This window comes from Hippoglossus hippoglossus, chromosome 5, assembly GCF_009819705.1.
Source record: "Hippoglossus hippoglossus isolate fHipHip1 chromosome 5, fHipHip1.pri, whole genome shotgun sequence".
Lineage (NCBI taxonomy): Eukaryota > Metazoa > Chordata > Actinopteri > Pleuronectiformes > Pleuronectidae > Hippoglossus > Hippoglossus hippoglossus.
In genome coordinates, this window is record NC_047155.1 from 6,735,337 (window position 1) to 6,754,052 (window position 18,716).

The 18,716-nt window shown below is 42.6% G+C and overlaps 1 protein-coding gene across 1 annotated transcript in view; it reads left to right on the forward strand.

The window, feature by feature from the left end:
* The window catches only part of LOC117761660 (metabotropic glutamate receptor 4-like), a 157,363-nt gene that overhangs the window by 21,638 nt on the left and 117,009 nt on the right, over positions 1-18,716 (forward strand). Inside the window, exon 2 of the mRNA XM_034585752.1 lies at positions 10,949-11,987. Coding sequence (XP_034441643.1) covers positions 11,445-11,987 — 543 coding nt within the window. The 5' untranslated portion in view covers positions 10,949-11,444. The remainder of the gene's footprint in view (positions 1-10,948; positions 11,988-18,716) is intronic.

Here is an 18,716-nt window from a genome sequence, read left to right on the forward strand (position 1 = left end):
AACTCTGATGTCCTTGCTCCTCACGTCTCGTGTTGTGTAGCAGATGAACTACGTGCAGTGCAAGATGTTGGACTTTTTTTTTTCAACATGTGTCTCATAAACTCGGGTGAATCAAACGAACACAAACAAACCTCACATAACAAACCGCTGCATGCCCGTCTGTGTGTGGGACACAAACAGTTTTTACCACGAGCCTCACACCGTGGTAATCAACCGCGGTTACAATGATAATAAGAATTTTACCGTGGTTAATCGTAAAACCAATAACATTTCATCCCTATGTGTATTTATTTAATGTTTTAATAGTTTTAATATATTAATGTTTCATACAGTTGTATTGTCGCTGCAATAAGGACGATGGTTACACTAAAAAGTACTTAGATTTGCTATTCTTCTTGTGTTTTGTAGCACCTGTGCTTTTGTGTGTATTATTTTCATAAAAATTGTTAAAAAATAAGCGCATTTGAGCCAGATGATGAAGTAGGTTAGGCATCATTACCGAGCAGCGCTTAGAGTCAACAGGAGGCTGGAGATGGTTCACCTCATGCCATCTTTTTTCCTGGACCATTAACCAGGCGCACAGAGTGAGTGAGAGCAGCCTTCTGCGCCAGAGGCTCGGAGAGACCAGGACGTCTGCTTGTATTTCAACCTGTAGGTTCAAGATTCAAGTCTGCGCTTGAATCGTACTCAATCCAGGCCCCGAGGTGCACGTGTGATGATGGGTAGGAATTGAAAAGCTTAAAAAGGAGGGAAACCTGGTGGTGGTGATGAATATAAAGTTGCTGCCCTTTTTCCCCAGAAGCAGCTAAACAAGCGTACAGGAGGCTGAGTGAATAAGACTGTGCAAAGACAAAGACTGGGAGCTGAGGAATGCGTGGGCGTGTGTTTCATCGTTGCAGCGAGATGATCGTCATCGACTCAGTCAGTCAGCGAATGGGAAGTCAACAATTTTTAATATGCTCTTCTGGCTCCCCGATGGTTTCCCCTCATAGCATCTTCATCCTTTATAAGCCGCGTGAGATTTTTGCCCTCCGCTCTTCCAGCGCAGGAGAACCGGGGCTTGTTCTCACATTTCAGTCCATTTATCTCCGGCTGGATGCAGCTCAGTGAACTTAGCCCTCCATTAGCCGGGCGAAGAAAAGCATCGAGAGCAAGTAAACAAAAAATTTAGGGGATGGACAATTTCTCCCACCCACCCCCACCCCCCTTTCTCAACCTTGTCTTCCAAATGACTTACGGTAGCGTCAAAACAACACATTACACTCGGCGAAAAGCACGACTCTGGCCTCGTGCTAATAAGCCTTGTTTGCATGTCCTTAAAATCTCTGTAGCCGGCACAGTAATGGGGCAGCTCTGTGGTGCGGTTGTCACAGAGTTGATATTTCCAGAGATAAATTGCACCCGTGTTTTTCTCAGGGTTCTCAGGGAAGGGAAATCAAACAGCCACAGTCAGCTATTGCATAATGTCGTGTCTTAGCAAGATTTACCACATATCTCAGGGTTCTAAATAAATCACAACTGTCAACTGCATTTTACGGTTTCTGTAATTAATGCGCCCCACAGTTAAAATATTCAAGCTCCCCGCTCCCCGTCTGTGTTTAAATCTAACGGTGACAAAACGCATCAGATGTCAAGGGAAAGAGAATGGGATCGTTTGCGAGATTGCTTTTCCCATCAGTCTCCTCTGGTGGTGGGAAAATACATACATCATGCTGGACATGAGACCATCAATGTGAATGAACATGGTTATTAACCTGGTTAAACATTTCAATTCACTAGAGATGTTTCCAGTATCCGGTACCAGTGCATTTAACAAAGAGCAACTCATATAACGTATTTTAACAGCTTTATGCTACTAACTATCATTGTTGAATGGCTTGGTTCATGTTAAACTCTCTATATGAATTCCATATAACATCTTTGATTATCTAGATTGACATTCCAGGAACACACAACGATTACTTCCTTTAAATTACTGTTAAGAGGCACTTCCCGTGTGGAATTTAGCCAAATTACTGACATCTTAGCTAGCTCTGGCTAACGCTACAGTATCAGAAATCACTTCTTCTGTGCTGCTCTAAAAACAGTACTTTTCAATGACAAATGCTGTTTTGGACTGACGAAGAGAAGAAAAGCTCTATCTGGGTGAAATGATTGTACTTTAAAGATGTGGTATTGGATTGGTACTTATATTTTTGTATTCGCTGATGCCCAACACAGCACTGTTGGTAGCATCAGAGGCAAATCTAAGGCTGGTATCGGAAAACCTTTAGTACTTGACTTTATTTCTATTAAGAAAATGAGTTGATCGATATAAAACAGATGTACAAAACACTTCCACATTCCTCTTCTGAGATGCTTGCTAGCGTCGTCCATTTTCATAACAGAACAGCATCAAATTTCTGGCTTAGCAGTAGGTCAAAGGAGGGGGGCGTCTCAGCTTGGTGCCCCATGCACTTGCCTGCGTTTCCTACCCTGTTGCGACGCCCCTGCTTGTGCTCTAATGCTCTCTGCCTCGACATAAAGACGACACCATCACAGGGAGACAACAGACCTGCATAGATGGTGCACAATATGCACACACACACACATATAATATACATGGTGACATCACATACACAACAATGTGCAGTGAATGTGGTTGCGTCAGCTGTTCAGCTACCGGACTGCCGGAGGAAATAAATTGTCACCGAGATGGGTGGTTGTGTGATTTGATGCTCCGGTAACGTGTCTCAGATGAAAGCGACGAGCTACAGAACATGAGCGGAGCGGTTTTCGTCCTTAATGATGTTTTGTGCCTTTCCTCTTGCAGCCAGTGGTGCTAGATGTTATGAAGCAGTGGTAGTTCTGTGCCGGCGGTTTGTGCTGTTGTGTTTTTTTACAGCCCTTTGGAGCGGTTTGCTGTTCTGAGCAGCGAGGATGCCAAAAACCACACTGAGATGCAGACTGCGAGAACGATCTCGATGGTGCAGCGATAAAAGTTCACAAGAGCTTTGGTGCTGATGCCAAAACATCATGAGACGACTCAGAGAGTGCAGTTGGTGCTGTGGATTCTCGAGGAGGCAGTTGTTGTGTGAGGTTTTCTGAAATGCGCACAACAACAATTTCAACAAATGACCCAAAGATAGAAACATGGTTTTATTTGATCTTACTGACATTTAAAGGGACATTTTTTTCACAGAACTTGTTGCCGATTGATCCAAACACTGCGGTGTCATCCGCAAATTTTACGATGCTGTTGTCATCGTGGCTTCTGGTGAAAATATTTCATTTTTATACCATTGTAAACTTGAAGGACACTTGGAGAGCCCATACCTCTGCCAAGGCTAACGCTCTATCTTCCATGTTAGAGACTGCCATAAAAAAAAATGTCTTGATCTGCCTGCGCAAAAATTAAATGGGTTCTTCCTTGGCTCCAGTTCTGTAGGTTTTGCATCATCCTGATAAATAGCAAACAGAAAAACGCTGATGAAAACATAACCTCTTTGGTGGCGGTCATTTAAAAGACCTTTGAGCTTTTGGAGAGAAATCTGAGGAGTTTCCAGAAAATTGTGATGGGTATTTGTCACAGTTTTCTGGTATTTTACAAACTAATAATTGATTTATAATCAGCAGATTGAACCGATAATGAAAAAAATCATTAATTGCAGCCCTCCACCTCTAAATGTGCTCTACAGAGAGCTCAGACTCATGCTGCTAAGACTGAGAGAGAATCCGATTCTAGGAATTATTATATAGATGTAATAGCTCCTAAAATGATCCTAAAAGTGGCTTCACAGTGTGCTGTAGAAATTTGCTAAAGTTCATACTGATCATTATTTTAGAGGGGAAGTGCTTTTTCCTGCAGGTTTCCCTCGGGATTCTAAAGACAATCATATAAAAGATGGATGAGAAGTTACAGTGGAGGTTCACTGTGATTAGTTGAACCCGGCTCTTCCGTTGTTCAGTTGCATTTATATCCTGCCCAGTTAAATTAAAACAAGCTTGTATGAAATATATATATATATATGAGCACAATAACCCAAATAAGTGTCGCAGCTGGAATAAAATAAAATATGTTTTGAACTAATAAGATAATTGTTGGAAGCTTAAACTGTTATTTTTCTATAATTTGCTTCACTTGACTCACAGTGTGCACATCAGACCGCTGTGCTCCGAGAGGTACTTTCCTCTTTGCCAACTGTTTGCAACTCTGGTCACTTATTACTTTGAGAATTTTTAAAACCCCTGCTCACCTGCTGCAAGGCTCGGCCGAGGAGCTGCACTTTAAAAAAAGGAAGTTGAAGCATAATAGAGCAGAAACCCCACGTTTCTGCATCGACTGCACAGATCTGAGTGGAGGAGGCTTCTCTCTATTGTGAAGTATAACACGGGCTGGTATCGAGATTTGCTCTTTGTCTCAAATGCATAGCGTGACAGCTGGCAAAAAAAAGCATCAGTGTACTTGAAGACGTTCTCTGTGGTGATGCATGGAGGCGTATGAAGGCCTGAAGATTCACTGTGCACATGCTTAAGCAGTAACTGTGCTGGGGTGGAAAGTGTTGATGCTTCGTGATAAATCGATGCCTCTTAAGACATTGTATAGATTTCTATAACGTTTATGTTTAATATGACCATAATGATCCGTGCGCTGATGATATACAGTATCATCTCAGTCGATCTGTAGCAGCTGTTCTTAAAATCCATCATTCATTTCAGCCATTTTACAAGAAAAACATCAATCATCCTTCCCCATCTGCTGCTTTTCGCCGTTTTTTTATTATTACTGAATATCTGAGGCAAGCACAATATCACCTTGTTCCTATTTTATTACACAGGAGCATTAATAAGAGTAATTTTTCAGCCGATTAATCTAAAGTTTAAATAAAAGTTAAGTGCAGCCTGAGACAATGAACTATTTAGTCTTGATGTAGCTGTAGATGACAGATTGGCGCAGGGAAGCATTATACTGCTGCACAATAGGATACTAAAAATGGCAAAGCAGCAACAATGGCATGAAACTAACATGTGACAGAATTGTTTAGGACCGGAGCAGCTGTTCTAGAAGGCACAGAAGAAGAAGAGCACCGATGGGAGTAGTTTAGTTTATTGCAGTTCTTCAGCTTCCTGCTCAAAAGTCAAGTTAATAAGTTCATTATAATAATAACCAACATTAACCTATAAATGTACGAAGAGCGTTAGGGATTTTGAGAGTGTAGCGGTAACTTAATGAGAATAAAGTCATGATTCTAGGCTGCGTGTGATTTTAGAGGGGGAGTATCAGAGGATCAGCCTGTCTTATTATATAATATATATTTATAATTTGGCTCATCAGCACCACATTATCATAAATATCAGGACTTTGAAAAGACTGTGCAAGAAACTGAATCTGTTCTGCAGAAAGAACCTCACGGACTGGAGGAGGAAATGCTTGGTCGTGGTTGAGGAGTTTCTCAAGAAAGCGATGAGGTCGGTGATCACGAGCTTGGATCCAGCAGGACTCTGACTAACATGAGTTCTCCCTGCTGCTTATTCCTAAAATGAAATATGACCTCATACGACTTTATTCTCGCAATATTATGATTTTATTCTATTCTATAATGACCACATACCTCTCTGCAAATGTCTTTTCTTCATAGGCCCTTATTACTCTGTCCCACTAATATGAACACAGAGCAACGTTGCAGCTCTCATCCACTTTACTGACGCATCCTCTCTGGGCAGCATCTTCTTAGCTCTCCAGTCCATGTTTGCATCTCAACCCTCCTCCTCTCTCCATTCATTTCCCTCCGAGCGGCCCTGCTCTACCTTCCTATTGATCGTCTGTGCAGCTCCACCACGCTGGAGTGTCAATTAGAGAGCCCCACCTTTCCCATCTGTGAGGGGAGAGCTACAGCTTCTCCAGAAGTTTCCCCCGGCCGGCTTTGTCATCTATGGAGAGGAATTAGACCCAGGATGTTGACAAATGAGCATGACCTGATCTATGATTGAAAAACAACATGTATAAACCTGTGTGTATTAACATAACACCAAACCACAAGCAATGTCAGCGTATGTAGAATAATTCACACACAAACATTTACCAATGTGTTAGTGAACCCAGACGAATGTCAAGGATATTTAGACATTTGTTAACAAAGGAAGCTTTTTGAATCCCAACATTTTTCAATTTGAGAAGTAAAAGATGTACTCATATTCGTCTTTACATCGTTTGCTAATAGTGTGGATTGGAACACATTTGTGAGTTTGTAAAATTGTGCCTTAAACGGTTTAACACATTATTACATTTGATTTTTCATCGGAAGATAGTGTCATACACATTTGTGACCATTTTGTGTCTTCATTTCCCAGCAGCGCCTCGACTCTCGGACAATGAATAGGGGAATAATCCGCTGAAAATGAATGTACACATATATCAGCTGTATTTCTCATGCAGCTCTGATTGGACTATAAAAACGCTCGGGCAAGAGCCGTGAAATTTCTAATTTGGAGCAATAAAAAAATATGAGGGAGTCTAAAGGTGAAGTGGCTGGTCACATTCGGATGAAGTGTATTTTTTGAGGACAAGCGCGTTGAGGAAAGTGGAAGGAAGGAATGTTTCTCAGTGACTGGGTACGATGTAAAGCAACTCCCACGCTGTGTCTTTCTGTTCACCGTCGGATTCATATTTTATTCATTTATTTATTGCATTTCTCGCTAAGTTGAATCTTCTGTGATAAAGTTGTTCAAACAGACACTTTTTTAATGTGCAGGAGGTGAAATCTTTAAATTGTTTCAAGGAAATGTTATTATTTCACTCACATTCAGGTTCATAACTTTAATTTGTGTTATCACTTGAAAAGGTTTTCATGCTTTATTCTTCAGAAAACACATCAGTGACCTCATCCTGTCCATCACTGCAGCTCCTCTTTTCAGCCTCTGTCTGAAACACTCGGCTTTTGCCTCTTTCTCTTTGTCGTGGACCAAGCAGTCAAGGACAAAACACAAATTTAGAGCTCTTGGTTTGGTCCTTTGCTTTGGCCTTTGTATAGAACCAGGCTCCGCCCACAGCTCAGGGTTTCTTTTTCTGGACCAGGAATCAGAATCCAGGCAGGTAACTCAAACAAAGAGAAATTAATTAATACACTTTAAACCGACTTTCAAAGGAACAAAGGTCTTTAAGAAGAAAACAAAAGCTTAAAAAGCACAGTAAAAGGTAAAAAGATTTGGTATTAGGTCTTTATGACATTAGAGTCGGTCCTCATTATGTTAAGGCACTTTGGTTGCTCTTTGAAAATAGTTATTTTTAGGTGTAAGGGAGGTGTAAGTAATTCTGAGACTGCAATATTCCTTCATATCTGTTGAAATTGACAGGCGTCTAAAATCTCTTTCATTATTGCCTTAAAAAGATCTTAAAAAAGTCTTTCATTTAACTCATTGAAACATGCAGAAACCATAAAAAAATTTGATAAAAACCACATGTCTCCCTTTAAATAAACATGATTTTAAACAGTTCTGGTGTTGTCAGAATTAAGGCGTTGCTGTTTGACTCAGCCGCTGCTGCTCCTTGCGAGGCCAAGTCACAACAGACTTATTTGCCCGAAGGTTATTGCACGGCCTTTTTAAAATGAATGCATAAGTCTGCATCCTGAAATACGCTCGCGCACCTGCGGAAAGGTTGCTCTCTCCCGACAGAATCTCCAGTAATTCCTGCAGCTGTCTTTGACATTTTGTCTTTGGAAATCATTTTCCTCACGTCTCTGTTGCACATGTTTGTTGAGGTGAGCCATTTGTAAACAAACACACATTTTGTCTTCTCATCTGGAGACTGGTTCTCTCTGTGAGCACAGCGATTCAGAAACAAAACCAGAACTGAATCGTCCAGCTTTAAAAAATATTAAATGAGCCACAGCATTGAATGTGGGTTACAGCAGGGCTCTGGAAACACACTATACACTGAATGCATTGGTAATTGAGTATGCTAATACTGCACTTTTCGACTCGGTTACTACATCACCACGTGTCATGTTGAATGAAACTCTGAGGGGTGGTCTGGCCTAACCCCCCGCGCTTGATTAAAATGGGATCCATAGATTTCCACCGAGTGATGAAATGAAGTGATTAATTCAAAGGATCTAGGCAGCCCACCCTGAACGAGATGTTTCCGATTGTGAATTATCTACATCCTGGTCGGAGAGGAAACACTGTCAGATATTCATCTGGAACGAGACAGAACACAGCGACTAACCGGATAATGCTTCATGTAATCTTGTGATGTGGAAGATCTTTTTTCTTTCAAATGCACGTGTGACGCTCTGTCAGCTGGTTTTCAGAGTGAAGCTCTTCTCTGTACAAACACAAAGTCTGATGACGTGTGTCTTGAAATCAAAAGCCTTGTAGAACATTTTCTTATTTGAACTCTGCAGTGTTCACAGCTGTATTTTTTATTCTTATCTTGCCTACCTCTCTGCCACGATACGCTGGCAGCAGCAGCAGCAGCAGCGTTTGCTCTAAAGTCAGATATGCTCGGGCATGGTGCTTATTCGGTTGCAGGGGCTCAGGTGAGCTGGCCGACTTTCCAGTTGTCATCCGCTCTGCAGCAGTTAAAGTGGACCCGCAGTGAATCAACTCTGAAAAATTACTTCTCACTCAGTGGGAGATAGTTGGGTGTATTCAAAGGACCTTGTCACTTCCAATATGCTCTCAATGAATCTCGGCTGTTGCAGTTTCAAGGCTTCAACCCACTCTGCTGGAAAACCAATGTCTACAGCCCGGCTCTGTGACTGTGTGCCGCTAGATTGTTCCTTCAGAGCCTATTACCGCTTCAGGAACGAACAGGGTGTAGATATGTACATGCGAGATAGCTTGTAGTGGCATATTCTGTGTGTCTATCCAGCAGGCATGTGTCGTGCGTGTGTGGAAGGAGGAAAAAAGCGAGGAAAGGTGGGAGTGATACTGTCAGAGTGCGTAGATGCATGACAGCACGGAGATAGGAATCTTAACATCCAGTTTTAAATCTGTATTATTTACCTGGCGCGCTTGTTCACGACACTTGAATCTGTACAGAATCTGCATTTAATGCCCCCTCACTGCTGCAAAGCAACAGACAGAACCACCTCGGATTCAGCTCGGTGCAGCTTCTATCATCGAGCCGAGAGAAGGTTTTATGCTTATCGACGTCCTGCTGCTCTGTTTCAGCATGTGTGAAATATTCCTATCCCTTCATGAGTAAAACAACAGGCAGCAGTGATCTGATATTAAACCGAGTTAATAATAAGACGCTGTCATTTTCTGATTATCTCAACCCGAATAAAGCAATACTCGTAATCATGGACTGTGTATGAAGATTGACAACAGCTCCCCTGCTCCCTGGTGGCTGGTGGCAGTACAGGTCTTTGGCCCCACTTCCTCCATGTTATTGGACGGGCCATGGACATAACTTAAAGTCAAAGTACATGTCATATACATTTTTTCTCAAAGACGGTTTCTGACATTTGTATTTATACAGCACTTTTCGCGTCTTGATGACCACTCAAAGTGCTTCACAGTACAGTTTATTGACATTCTGAACCACCTAAGACTGGGATCGAACCGCCTCTGGGTAGAAGACGGCCGCTCTACCCCCACAGCCACAGCTCTCATCTCACTCAAGTGTATATTTTTCCGATAATTTTGGTTTTATGTAGTTATTTGATTTATAAAAACAGGATTACGCGTTGTGGCAGGACCTTGTTACCACGGCTCCATCACGACTGTGCAGACTCCTAATGCGCAAGATGTCAGATTTCCCATCAGCATATTTTAGCTTCATTTCTGGACAGTGGGAGGAGGAAGAGACGTGTCGTCCATCTTTATATAGAGTCTATGCTCTGAATAAGTATTAAACGACCTTCGTCATATTATGTAGAGATATACACGTCCTAATCACATTATAAATTCCTATCGGTGTTTTCAAATCATTGTACGACATCGACATGTGCGGCAGTTTCCCAAATGCTGATCATGATCACACTGTGCTCTTTGAATGGGAATATGCATGGGATATTCTTTTAGCACTTAATACAAGTATCAAAATCTAAATGAATAGTAGTCTTAATATTTCTGTCTTTATAAACGTAGTCAGTGATCTGGATAATACTCCGGTCAGGTTTTTAAAATGTACTTTATCCTCTGCTGTGTTAACGGCTGCTGCTACAATCAGGTTCCATCTTAATGCAGCGATTTCCTAACGTGGATTTCTTTCCTTTGTTCTTACTTTGGATATAAAACCTGTTCCCCGTCTGTAAAACCATAATCACAGTTTCAGGCTCAACCTGTTCGTCTGTTGTACGTTTGACTCTGAGACCGCATGAAATACATTTTAATATATGTAACAGATTTTGCCTGTAGTCAGAAGAAATGCGTAGGTGAAGTTGGAGTTGGCACAAAAACATTCATCAGCTTTATCAGTTCTTTTTAAACCTTAATGTTTCCAATGATTTGCAGCTTTTGAAGACATATATGTGATGCGGCAGTGATGCATCTTCTGCAAAATAACAATTTCATTGCAAAGTCCTAACACAGAACAGCAACTTATTATTCCCTCCAACGGAAGCAGCACAGCGTGGAGCCATTAATAAGTCTGACTTTTGAAAAAATGTGACGTGCAACAGTCACAGAACGTCAAATTATTGTGATGGAGGTTAAGTTCATCCGCTGACATGGTTGATGGGTGAGAATGAAGCACAGGGGATGTGACTCTCTCTGCCACGTCAACCCTGAGAGCCCGTGGCAACCTTTTGAATTCAAAGCGGTAGACGTAGGAAGACTGTACATACGGGAAGAGAAATGAGTTCGGAGGCGGAACAGTCTCTTCATTCCACATAATGCTGCAGTAAAAAGGTTAAAGAACAGGGGTATTGAAATGCTCGTACCAATATAAATCCATTTGCCTTTTTTCCCTGTTTCCTCTCTCCACTGTCTCACCACCCTTCTCCTTTTCATCTTTCAGGAATTTACAGTGAAGCCTGTGGACCTAAGCAGGCCTGAGGGCTCTGACATATACCAAATCCCTGCCCACGGGAACGGGGGAGATTAAAAACTTCTGATTGAGGTGGAGAGGAAAGAGGAGCGGGAGAGAGGGACGCAGAGAAAAACACCTATCGCTCACCTTTGTTCTTCCTGATGCCCCAAGTGAAGGATCTGCACAGGAAGAGTGTGTGAATAACAGCCGACGCAAGAGCAGCTGCCCACCGCCGTGGTCAGAGGATGGAGTGAGGGTGTGGAAGAGGAGAAGAGAACTGGATTACAAGCAGTGAAAGAGCCGAGCTCATATTCTCTGTTAATTGAATGCCTGCGAGAGAGGGGAGACATGAGAGGAAGCCTTTTCCGTGCCAACTGGTATTGCAATTAACCCTCTGGCCATCATAAAGTAATACCTGGCTTCTGCTCTTTTCTGATTGCTGGGCTCGGTCGCACAGGGGTGGACGTGCGCTCAGGCCGTGATCATGTCTCAACCCTCGGCGTGTCGACCGGATTGGACCGGCTGTCGGAGGAATGGCCTGCTTCTGTCGCTGCTGCTGCTGCTACTCAACGGCTCTCTGAAGGCCGCCCAGGCTGCCAAACCCAAAGGGCCAGGACACACACATTTGAACTCCATCCGCATAGACGGGGACATCTCCTTAGGTGGGCTCTTCCCGGTGCACGCCCGAGGGCACGACGGCAAGCCGTGCGGGGAGCTGAAGAAGGAGAAGGGCATACACAGGCTGGAGGCCATGCTCTTCGCCCTTGACCGCATCAATAATGACAATAATCTGCTGCCCAACATCACACTGGGAGCACGTATCCTGGACACCTGCTCCCGGGACACTCACGCCCTGGAGCAGTCGCTCACCTTCGTGCAGGCTCTCATCGAGAAGGACGGCACCGACGTCAAGTGTGTGGGCGGCGGCGCGCCCATCATCACCAAACCTGAGAGGGTGGTGGGGGTCATCGGAGCGTCCTCCAGCTCGGTGTCCATCATGGTGGCCAACATACTCCGCCTGTTTAAGGTAAGACGCGGGGACAGATTGTCCCAACATGCACAGAACATGCAGGAGCTGTGCTTGGATACTGAAAACTATTATTTGTGCTTTATCGATCCTCATATATATCTGTGTGAATAATTAATAACGCCGGCTGATACAACATGAGCCGCTGAGCAGAACGATATGTGTTGGATATCTGCTGCCGCACGATGGGCACTTTCATAACTTTAGATAGGAAAATCCCCTGGTGAATCTCAGCTCTCTGACTATTGCCCTGGAGGAGCTGGTTGCTAAGCAGTGAGAGGTATTGCCTGTCACAGATGTGATTAATAGGATACGTCTTGATTTCATTTTCACCCTATAGCCCTTCTCCAAATCGGTTTGCTGTTTACATCTGATTATACGCTATGGGAAAAAAAATCAAGTATGTACATTGCACATGGACATTTAATGAATTATTTAACACATTTTATTTCCCGTCCAGCTGTAGCCACGGTGTGCATAATAGCCATTTCTACACTATTGAAGGTTTGATTGGTATTTACGGCTCGGCTCACAGCAGAATAACACACCTTTCTCTCCTTTAGAGGGAATTACGTTTCACAGAGTTCCGTCGTGTGTTTGAAACAGTTTCACGGACAGTTAAACATTTTAGCATAGATATAACTCAAATTACTTTCAGTGGGACCGGGCGAGTTAGTGGCTTATTGAAATTCTGTGTAATTAGAGCGAGGGATTCTTCCTCAGATAATGCTCAGACTTCAGAAACCGACTTAAAGCACTGATAATAATCCGGAGAGTTCCCTCCTTCACCTTGATATTGCATTAAAATTCATGTCTAAATCAAACTTTATTCCCTCCCGTCTTGCTTATAAACACCTCGAGGTGAGACGGTGTGTCTGGGTCACAAAACGGCCCCCGCGGCTGATTCACTGTCTGTCCTCTGCGGCTGATTAACTGTCTGTCCTCTGCGGCTCCGGGTTTCCCGTCATCACATCGGGTTTTAACCTCCCTGACTACAGACTGGATTTTGATCGGGCTGCTCCATAAATGTTGATGATTTGAATCCTCAGCGGAGAAGCCGCACGTCTGAACCTCGTCTTGTCAAAGCATCTGTCTTAGTGTTTTTTTTTGTCACGGTGTCATTGTACACGGAGCAAAACAGGATCAGAGTGCAGCCTGTGACAGAGACCTCAAAGATCTGTAAAGGGAAATAGAGAAGGATGATGATCAGAGGAAATTACTGAGGACGAGGATTGATTGATTGATTGATTGATTGATTGATTGGTTGGTTGGTTGGTTGGTTGGTTGGTTGGTTGGTTGGTTGGTTGGTTGGTTTCTATGTCAGCAGGATTAAGCAAAAACCTCCGCATGGATTTTCACGTAACTTGGTAGAAGGATGAAACATGAGCCGAGAACGAACCCGTTAGATTTTGGTGTGGATCCAGGATTTATATTTCAATTTCTTTAACATTGTGTGATTGGGCGTTTTCTTGGTTTTTGACATTTTTTTACCAATTCCTCAGAGAATAATTCATGGATCCTGATGATTTATGGATTTTATGGATCTAGTGAATTTGAATGTGGTTTCATGAGGGGACTGCTGGAGCTCGGCAGAGGTACTTACTCTACGTAATGATATTCAAGTTGATTAATTTATCAATAAAAAACATTTCAAGCACAAATGTCCTAAATTCATCTTCTCCAATGTCATGAATTAACTTACTATTGTTCAGATTTGTCTTTGGACAAAAACATACAAGACAAAGACAATGAGATGGACACTTTGATGAATTTGGGGTATTTCATAGATCAATAAATACATTGAAGAAATTACTGGCTGATTGAATATTAATGAAAGTAGTTGGTAATTACAGCCACAGGTGGTGGAAATTAGAAATATCTTTTAGTTTCTGCTCGTCCTCTCTCGTGTTAGACTGAACCAGACCGGACTCTGGCACTGCTCCCTCTCCCGCCCTCGAGTGTGATCAACACCATTATGCCGGCGCTCTGCAGGAATGAGGCTCTACAGTGTGATCGGATGTTATTACTGAGCCATGATCAGGAAGCACTTATTATTTTATTGTCTAAATCTGGTGTTTTTACGTCACCGATGATGACGAGGTACGAGCGAAGCCAATGACATGTGAGTCTGGAGGTAAAAACGTGAGACTTCATGCATATGTCTGCTGCATGAATACTATAGCAATACTCATACTTAGGTAATTGCCTGTATAGTGTCTGACCAGTATGGATTTCTGGGGGCAGTGAAACATACATGTATTTGCACTGTTTCCTAAGATGTTGTTATCGAACCTTAGGACAAAGACATATTATTATGTCTGATATTTTACAAATACTAGTAATTACATTAAGAAACTTTACATATTCTTTTCCACAAACTTTAAACATAAAAAACACAACTTGTCTTTATTTATTTATTTAGTAAAAGTGTCCATCATAAAGCATAACCACCAATACGGATTTGTCTGTGAGAAGCTGGTATTCCCTGATATTTATTGGCCAACAGAGAAATCAGTATTTACTGTTAGGTAACAAAAGTCGCAGTAAATCATCGTAAATATGTGAGTTAATTTGAAAATCAATCATTTGGCCTCTGAGTTTCGGTAGGTTTTAACATTTATACGTTTTTAATGCTTTCTTTGTGTATTGGGTAATATGATGCTCCACAAACTCCACCCTGCTCTACGGTTTATACAGGATGAGTTGTTAATCTCTCAGATTCCACCCTTTTACAAACCACATCAGAGTTATGCTGCTTGTCAACATTAATCTGAGGGAAGCCGGTGTATGTGTGCATCTAATCATACCTGCAAAGCCCTGTGCATGATCTCTACATTGCTCCCACACAATAAATATGCCAATATACGTGCTCACATAGGTGAGGGTCTGTGCGGGACACGGTAATGAGCGTCTCCAGCAGTGCGCTCTTGATCCCACTCTCCCATGGAAGCCTCAAATCTTTGGTCATTAGCACAGCGCTCACCCTCTCTTCATTAAAGCACGTAAGCGGTGTCCTTGCATATTTAATTTGGACTCTTCTGATCTCCTTTATCTTTATCCTCAATGTGTACAGTGTGTAAGCATCCCCCTCTCCTGCCTCCTCGTATGCAGACAGCTGGAGGTTTCAGAAAGCTGCTCCAGTCAGACGGCAGGTTGAGAAGATCAACACAGCGAGATCTCACCAGTTCATCTTCAGTTACCATCACTCGGGCCTGTGAGTCGCACAACTTGAAAAATCTAACGCTTTCCGAGGGCCAATCAATCAACATCCACTCTAATTGAATAACAGTCATTACAACAATCAAAAAAGAGAGTATGCTCCTGACATGATGTAAAGCAGTCTGGTCAGTTATATAGATTAAACTGTAAAACTTTAATAGAGAGTGGTGTGTGGTCATCAAGGTGGGGTCCTGAGTTATGGCTTCCCAGGGATCCACCGCTCAGGCAGATGCCAGCTGCTCCTCCTGGTCCTAGAGGACCCGCTGATGACCCCGGAAGGTTTGAACTTTACTGCCGCCTCGTAACACGCCCTGCAACCTGCGACACATTTGCATGCACGATCTAGAGTCGGGCGAGAAAAGGAACCAGCAGGTCGCTGCAGCCAAACATAAATGTTTGCTTTAAATTGAGGCAATGCATGCACACGGATACCAGCTCAGCATACTGATGAAGACAGGCAGACTGTGAGGCATTTAGAAACGTGCACTGCTGTATGCTTATTCACCCACACACTCAGACACACACACACACACACAAACCACGTGCATGACTGCACCTCTCAAACGCAACATGTATATAAACACTTGATACAAGCGTACACAAAAGCAATCAAGCACATTTACACACAAACCACTTTAAAGCCAGCAGCGGCGGCAGCAGCGCCCGCCCCGGTGTAGTTATCAGGTTTACGGAAAAGTGTTTCCTCAGCACTCCGCTGCATACAGATGTGGACCAGAGCAGCTTGATGAATATTTTACTTCAACCTTATGTAACTGTAGCACACGGACCGGGAGCTGCAGCTCGAGAAGATCTCAGTGGAAAATTGTGTGTGTGTGTGTGTGTGGGGGGGGGGATAATCCAAGATCACAGATAAATCGTGTCAGATGACAACATTATTCAGATCACAGAGTTGACAGACACCGACAACACAGGCCGGCCCCTCTCCGCTACCTGCTCATCTCTGCTGGAGCTGGGAAACAAGATGGTCGACGCGGCTCCACTTCCTCTTGCTCTCCAGAAACAAGGAGAATGATAAAAATTATAAGAACGCTGCCATCTTGGGATAATTACACAATTTGGGGCCAGAGTTTACTTTTTAGTTTGGCCCATGTCCCATCCACTAACATGGAAAAGGCAGGGCTTATGGCCTATACTGCTGCCAGCGACTGGGAGGCGATCGAGAGGTTGTCTTTACTTATGGGGTACAGTCATGTCGTCCATCTTTATATCCAGTCTATCGTTGAAACACAGTAAATTTAAATAAAGTGAGTATATATGCTGTATGTGTATTTATACATGTCTTTATTAGCTTCTGTGCAGAGAAGCTTATTCATTAACGATATATTGACCGACTGATTTATTTACTTAGCAACTCGCATCACTGTTCGAGTAAAAATGAGCACGGACATTTGGCAGCGTGATTAAAAAAGTGCCAAAAATGACATAAATCATCTAAAAGAAAAAATTATTTAACATCTACTTTTTAGTTTGGTTCATGTCCTGTCCGTTAACATGGAAGAGACAGGGTCCTATGATGCAGTCAGCTACTGGGGGCTTCAATTTTCTCGTCCATCTTTATAAAAAACTCTATAATAATTCTTCTCACCTCCGCTGCAGCAAAGTGTGGCTCTCGTTCAGCTGAAAGAGAAAAAAAAAATGTTTTTATAAATTTCATTAGTTTCACTCTGTGGTGCACATGAGGAGCACAATGGAGAGGCAGTGACCCAGCAATAAGAGGCTCAGCGCGCTCCGGCCCTTAATGCTCACTGGGAAGCATTTTGCCGGCTCCTTGTTCTGACATTACAGCTTACTGCTGGCTGGACAAACCACCGCACGTCCACTGGAGGGGTTAGTTTCAGCAGCGCAGGGACCACAGACCGGGGAAAACAAACACAAAACAAAACAACAATGACTTTAGAGGGGGAAAAATACAAGAGGCTGACTTTTTCATGCAAAAGCACACAGGCCTTCAGCATCCCACTCATTCTGACATTTTCTCTTACCCCGAGTTAATGATCTTGTTTATGAGTTTCCCACTGGAGACGCACACAAGCCGACGGACTGAGCTTATTGGATATGCGTCTGCACATTGTGTCTGAATCTTACCGAACATCTTGCACCGGCAAATATCCTCTGCCGGGGATTTTCATAAAGGTTTTCACATCTGATTCTGACCTGGGCTGTTACTGCCCTCGCACGGCATCGCTGAAATTATGGTCAAGCAGTTTAAGTGGTTTGAAATGTCATGAAAAAGCACAGCCAATAATGTTTAGTGCAGGGTAAACACCACACAATATGAATTGTTGATTGCGAGCGAGACCCTGAGCTGTCGAGCATTATTTTCCAATGAATTATTTTTACACGGTAGCTTTGCCGGTTAAAACTTGTAAATAACAACTGTGAATGTGTTGAGAAATACATTTTTAAGGCAGATTACAAATTATGCACAGTCTGTTATTACTGTTACCTAATACATTGTTCTCTGATATGAAAATTTATATTTTACGGCACAAACAATGCAGAAAAGATACAATATAGGTTATTATTTAAAGTTATTTTTATATATATATATTAAAAATAACGTGTTTACAGGTATTTCAATTGCTGCAGTGCAATACAATGATCCAAGATCGTGATTTTACTTGTAATTTATTTGCAAATGTACATAATTTAGCTTCTGCTGACAAATCGCAAGTTTCGACTAACTAATACAATTTTGCTAGAAAAATTACCACTCGAACATACATCAACAACCTAAAATGACAGAAACTCACTTTTAGAATAATTTATTTGATGTGTACTTCTTTAGTTTGGCCCTTTTTTTTAAATTCAGATTCTAAAACTGCTCACTTTTTCCTTCACTGGTGCATTTGCTACAGCCGTGACTCACTTCTGAGTGTGTGCACGCTTTAAAACAACACTTAGCAAAAGCTGCCATTACACCAGAGCTCGCAAGGTAAAAGCTATCATTGTCGATCTCATTCAAAATATATGCATCTGGCGGAAGCTCAGCCGCACGGCGCCCTGCGAGGAGGATGGCAGATATCATTAGCAGCTGACAGCCTCTCTCATGATTCCTTGAATGAGCGAGCTGATCCATTCTGCAGCTGTTTTGTGGTCACAGCTCCATCACATCACGTCCCTCCCTCCCAGAGGTCGCTCACCATCTGCTTTGTTGCAACCTCTTTTTAGCAAGTTAACGGTTATTTCCCCCCAGTTGATCTTCGACTCCTGCAGACGTTTTGGCTTCGGACCAGTTTGGTAAAAATCAATTCCTGTTTGATTGGTGCGATCCAGAAACGGTGCAGTAACTGCTCTTCCGCAGCATTGATGAAATTGTCGGCAGTTAATGTTTGACACGGGACGATCCATCACTTTTAACATTTTTTTGTTCTCAGAATGAAACAAAAAGCACATTTCTATACGAAATAACCAACACCTGTCAAGCTAAATGAGCAGTGACATCACATGCTCAAAGGGATTCCAGTTACTTTAGGTGTTTTGTGTAGG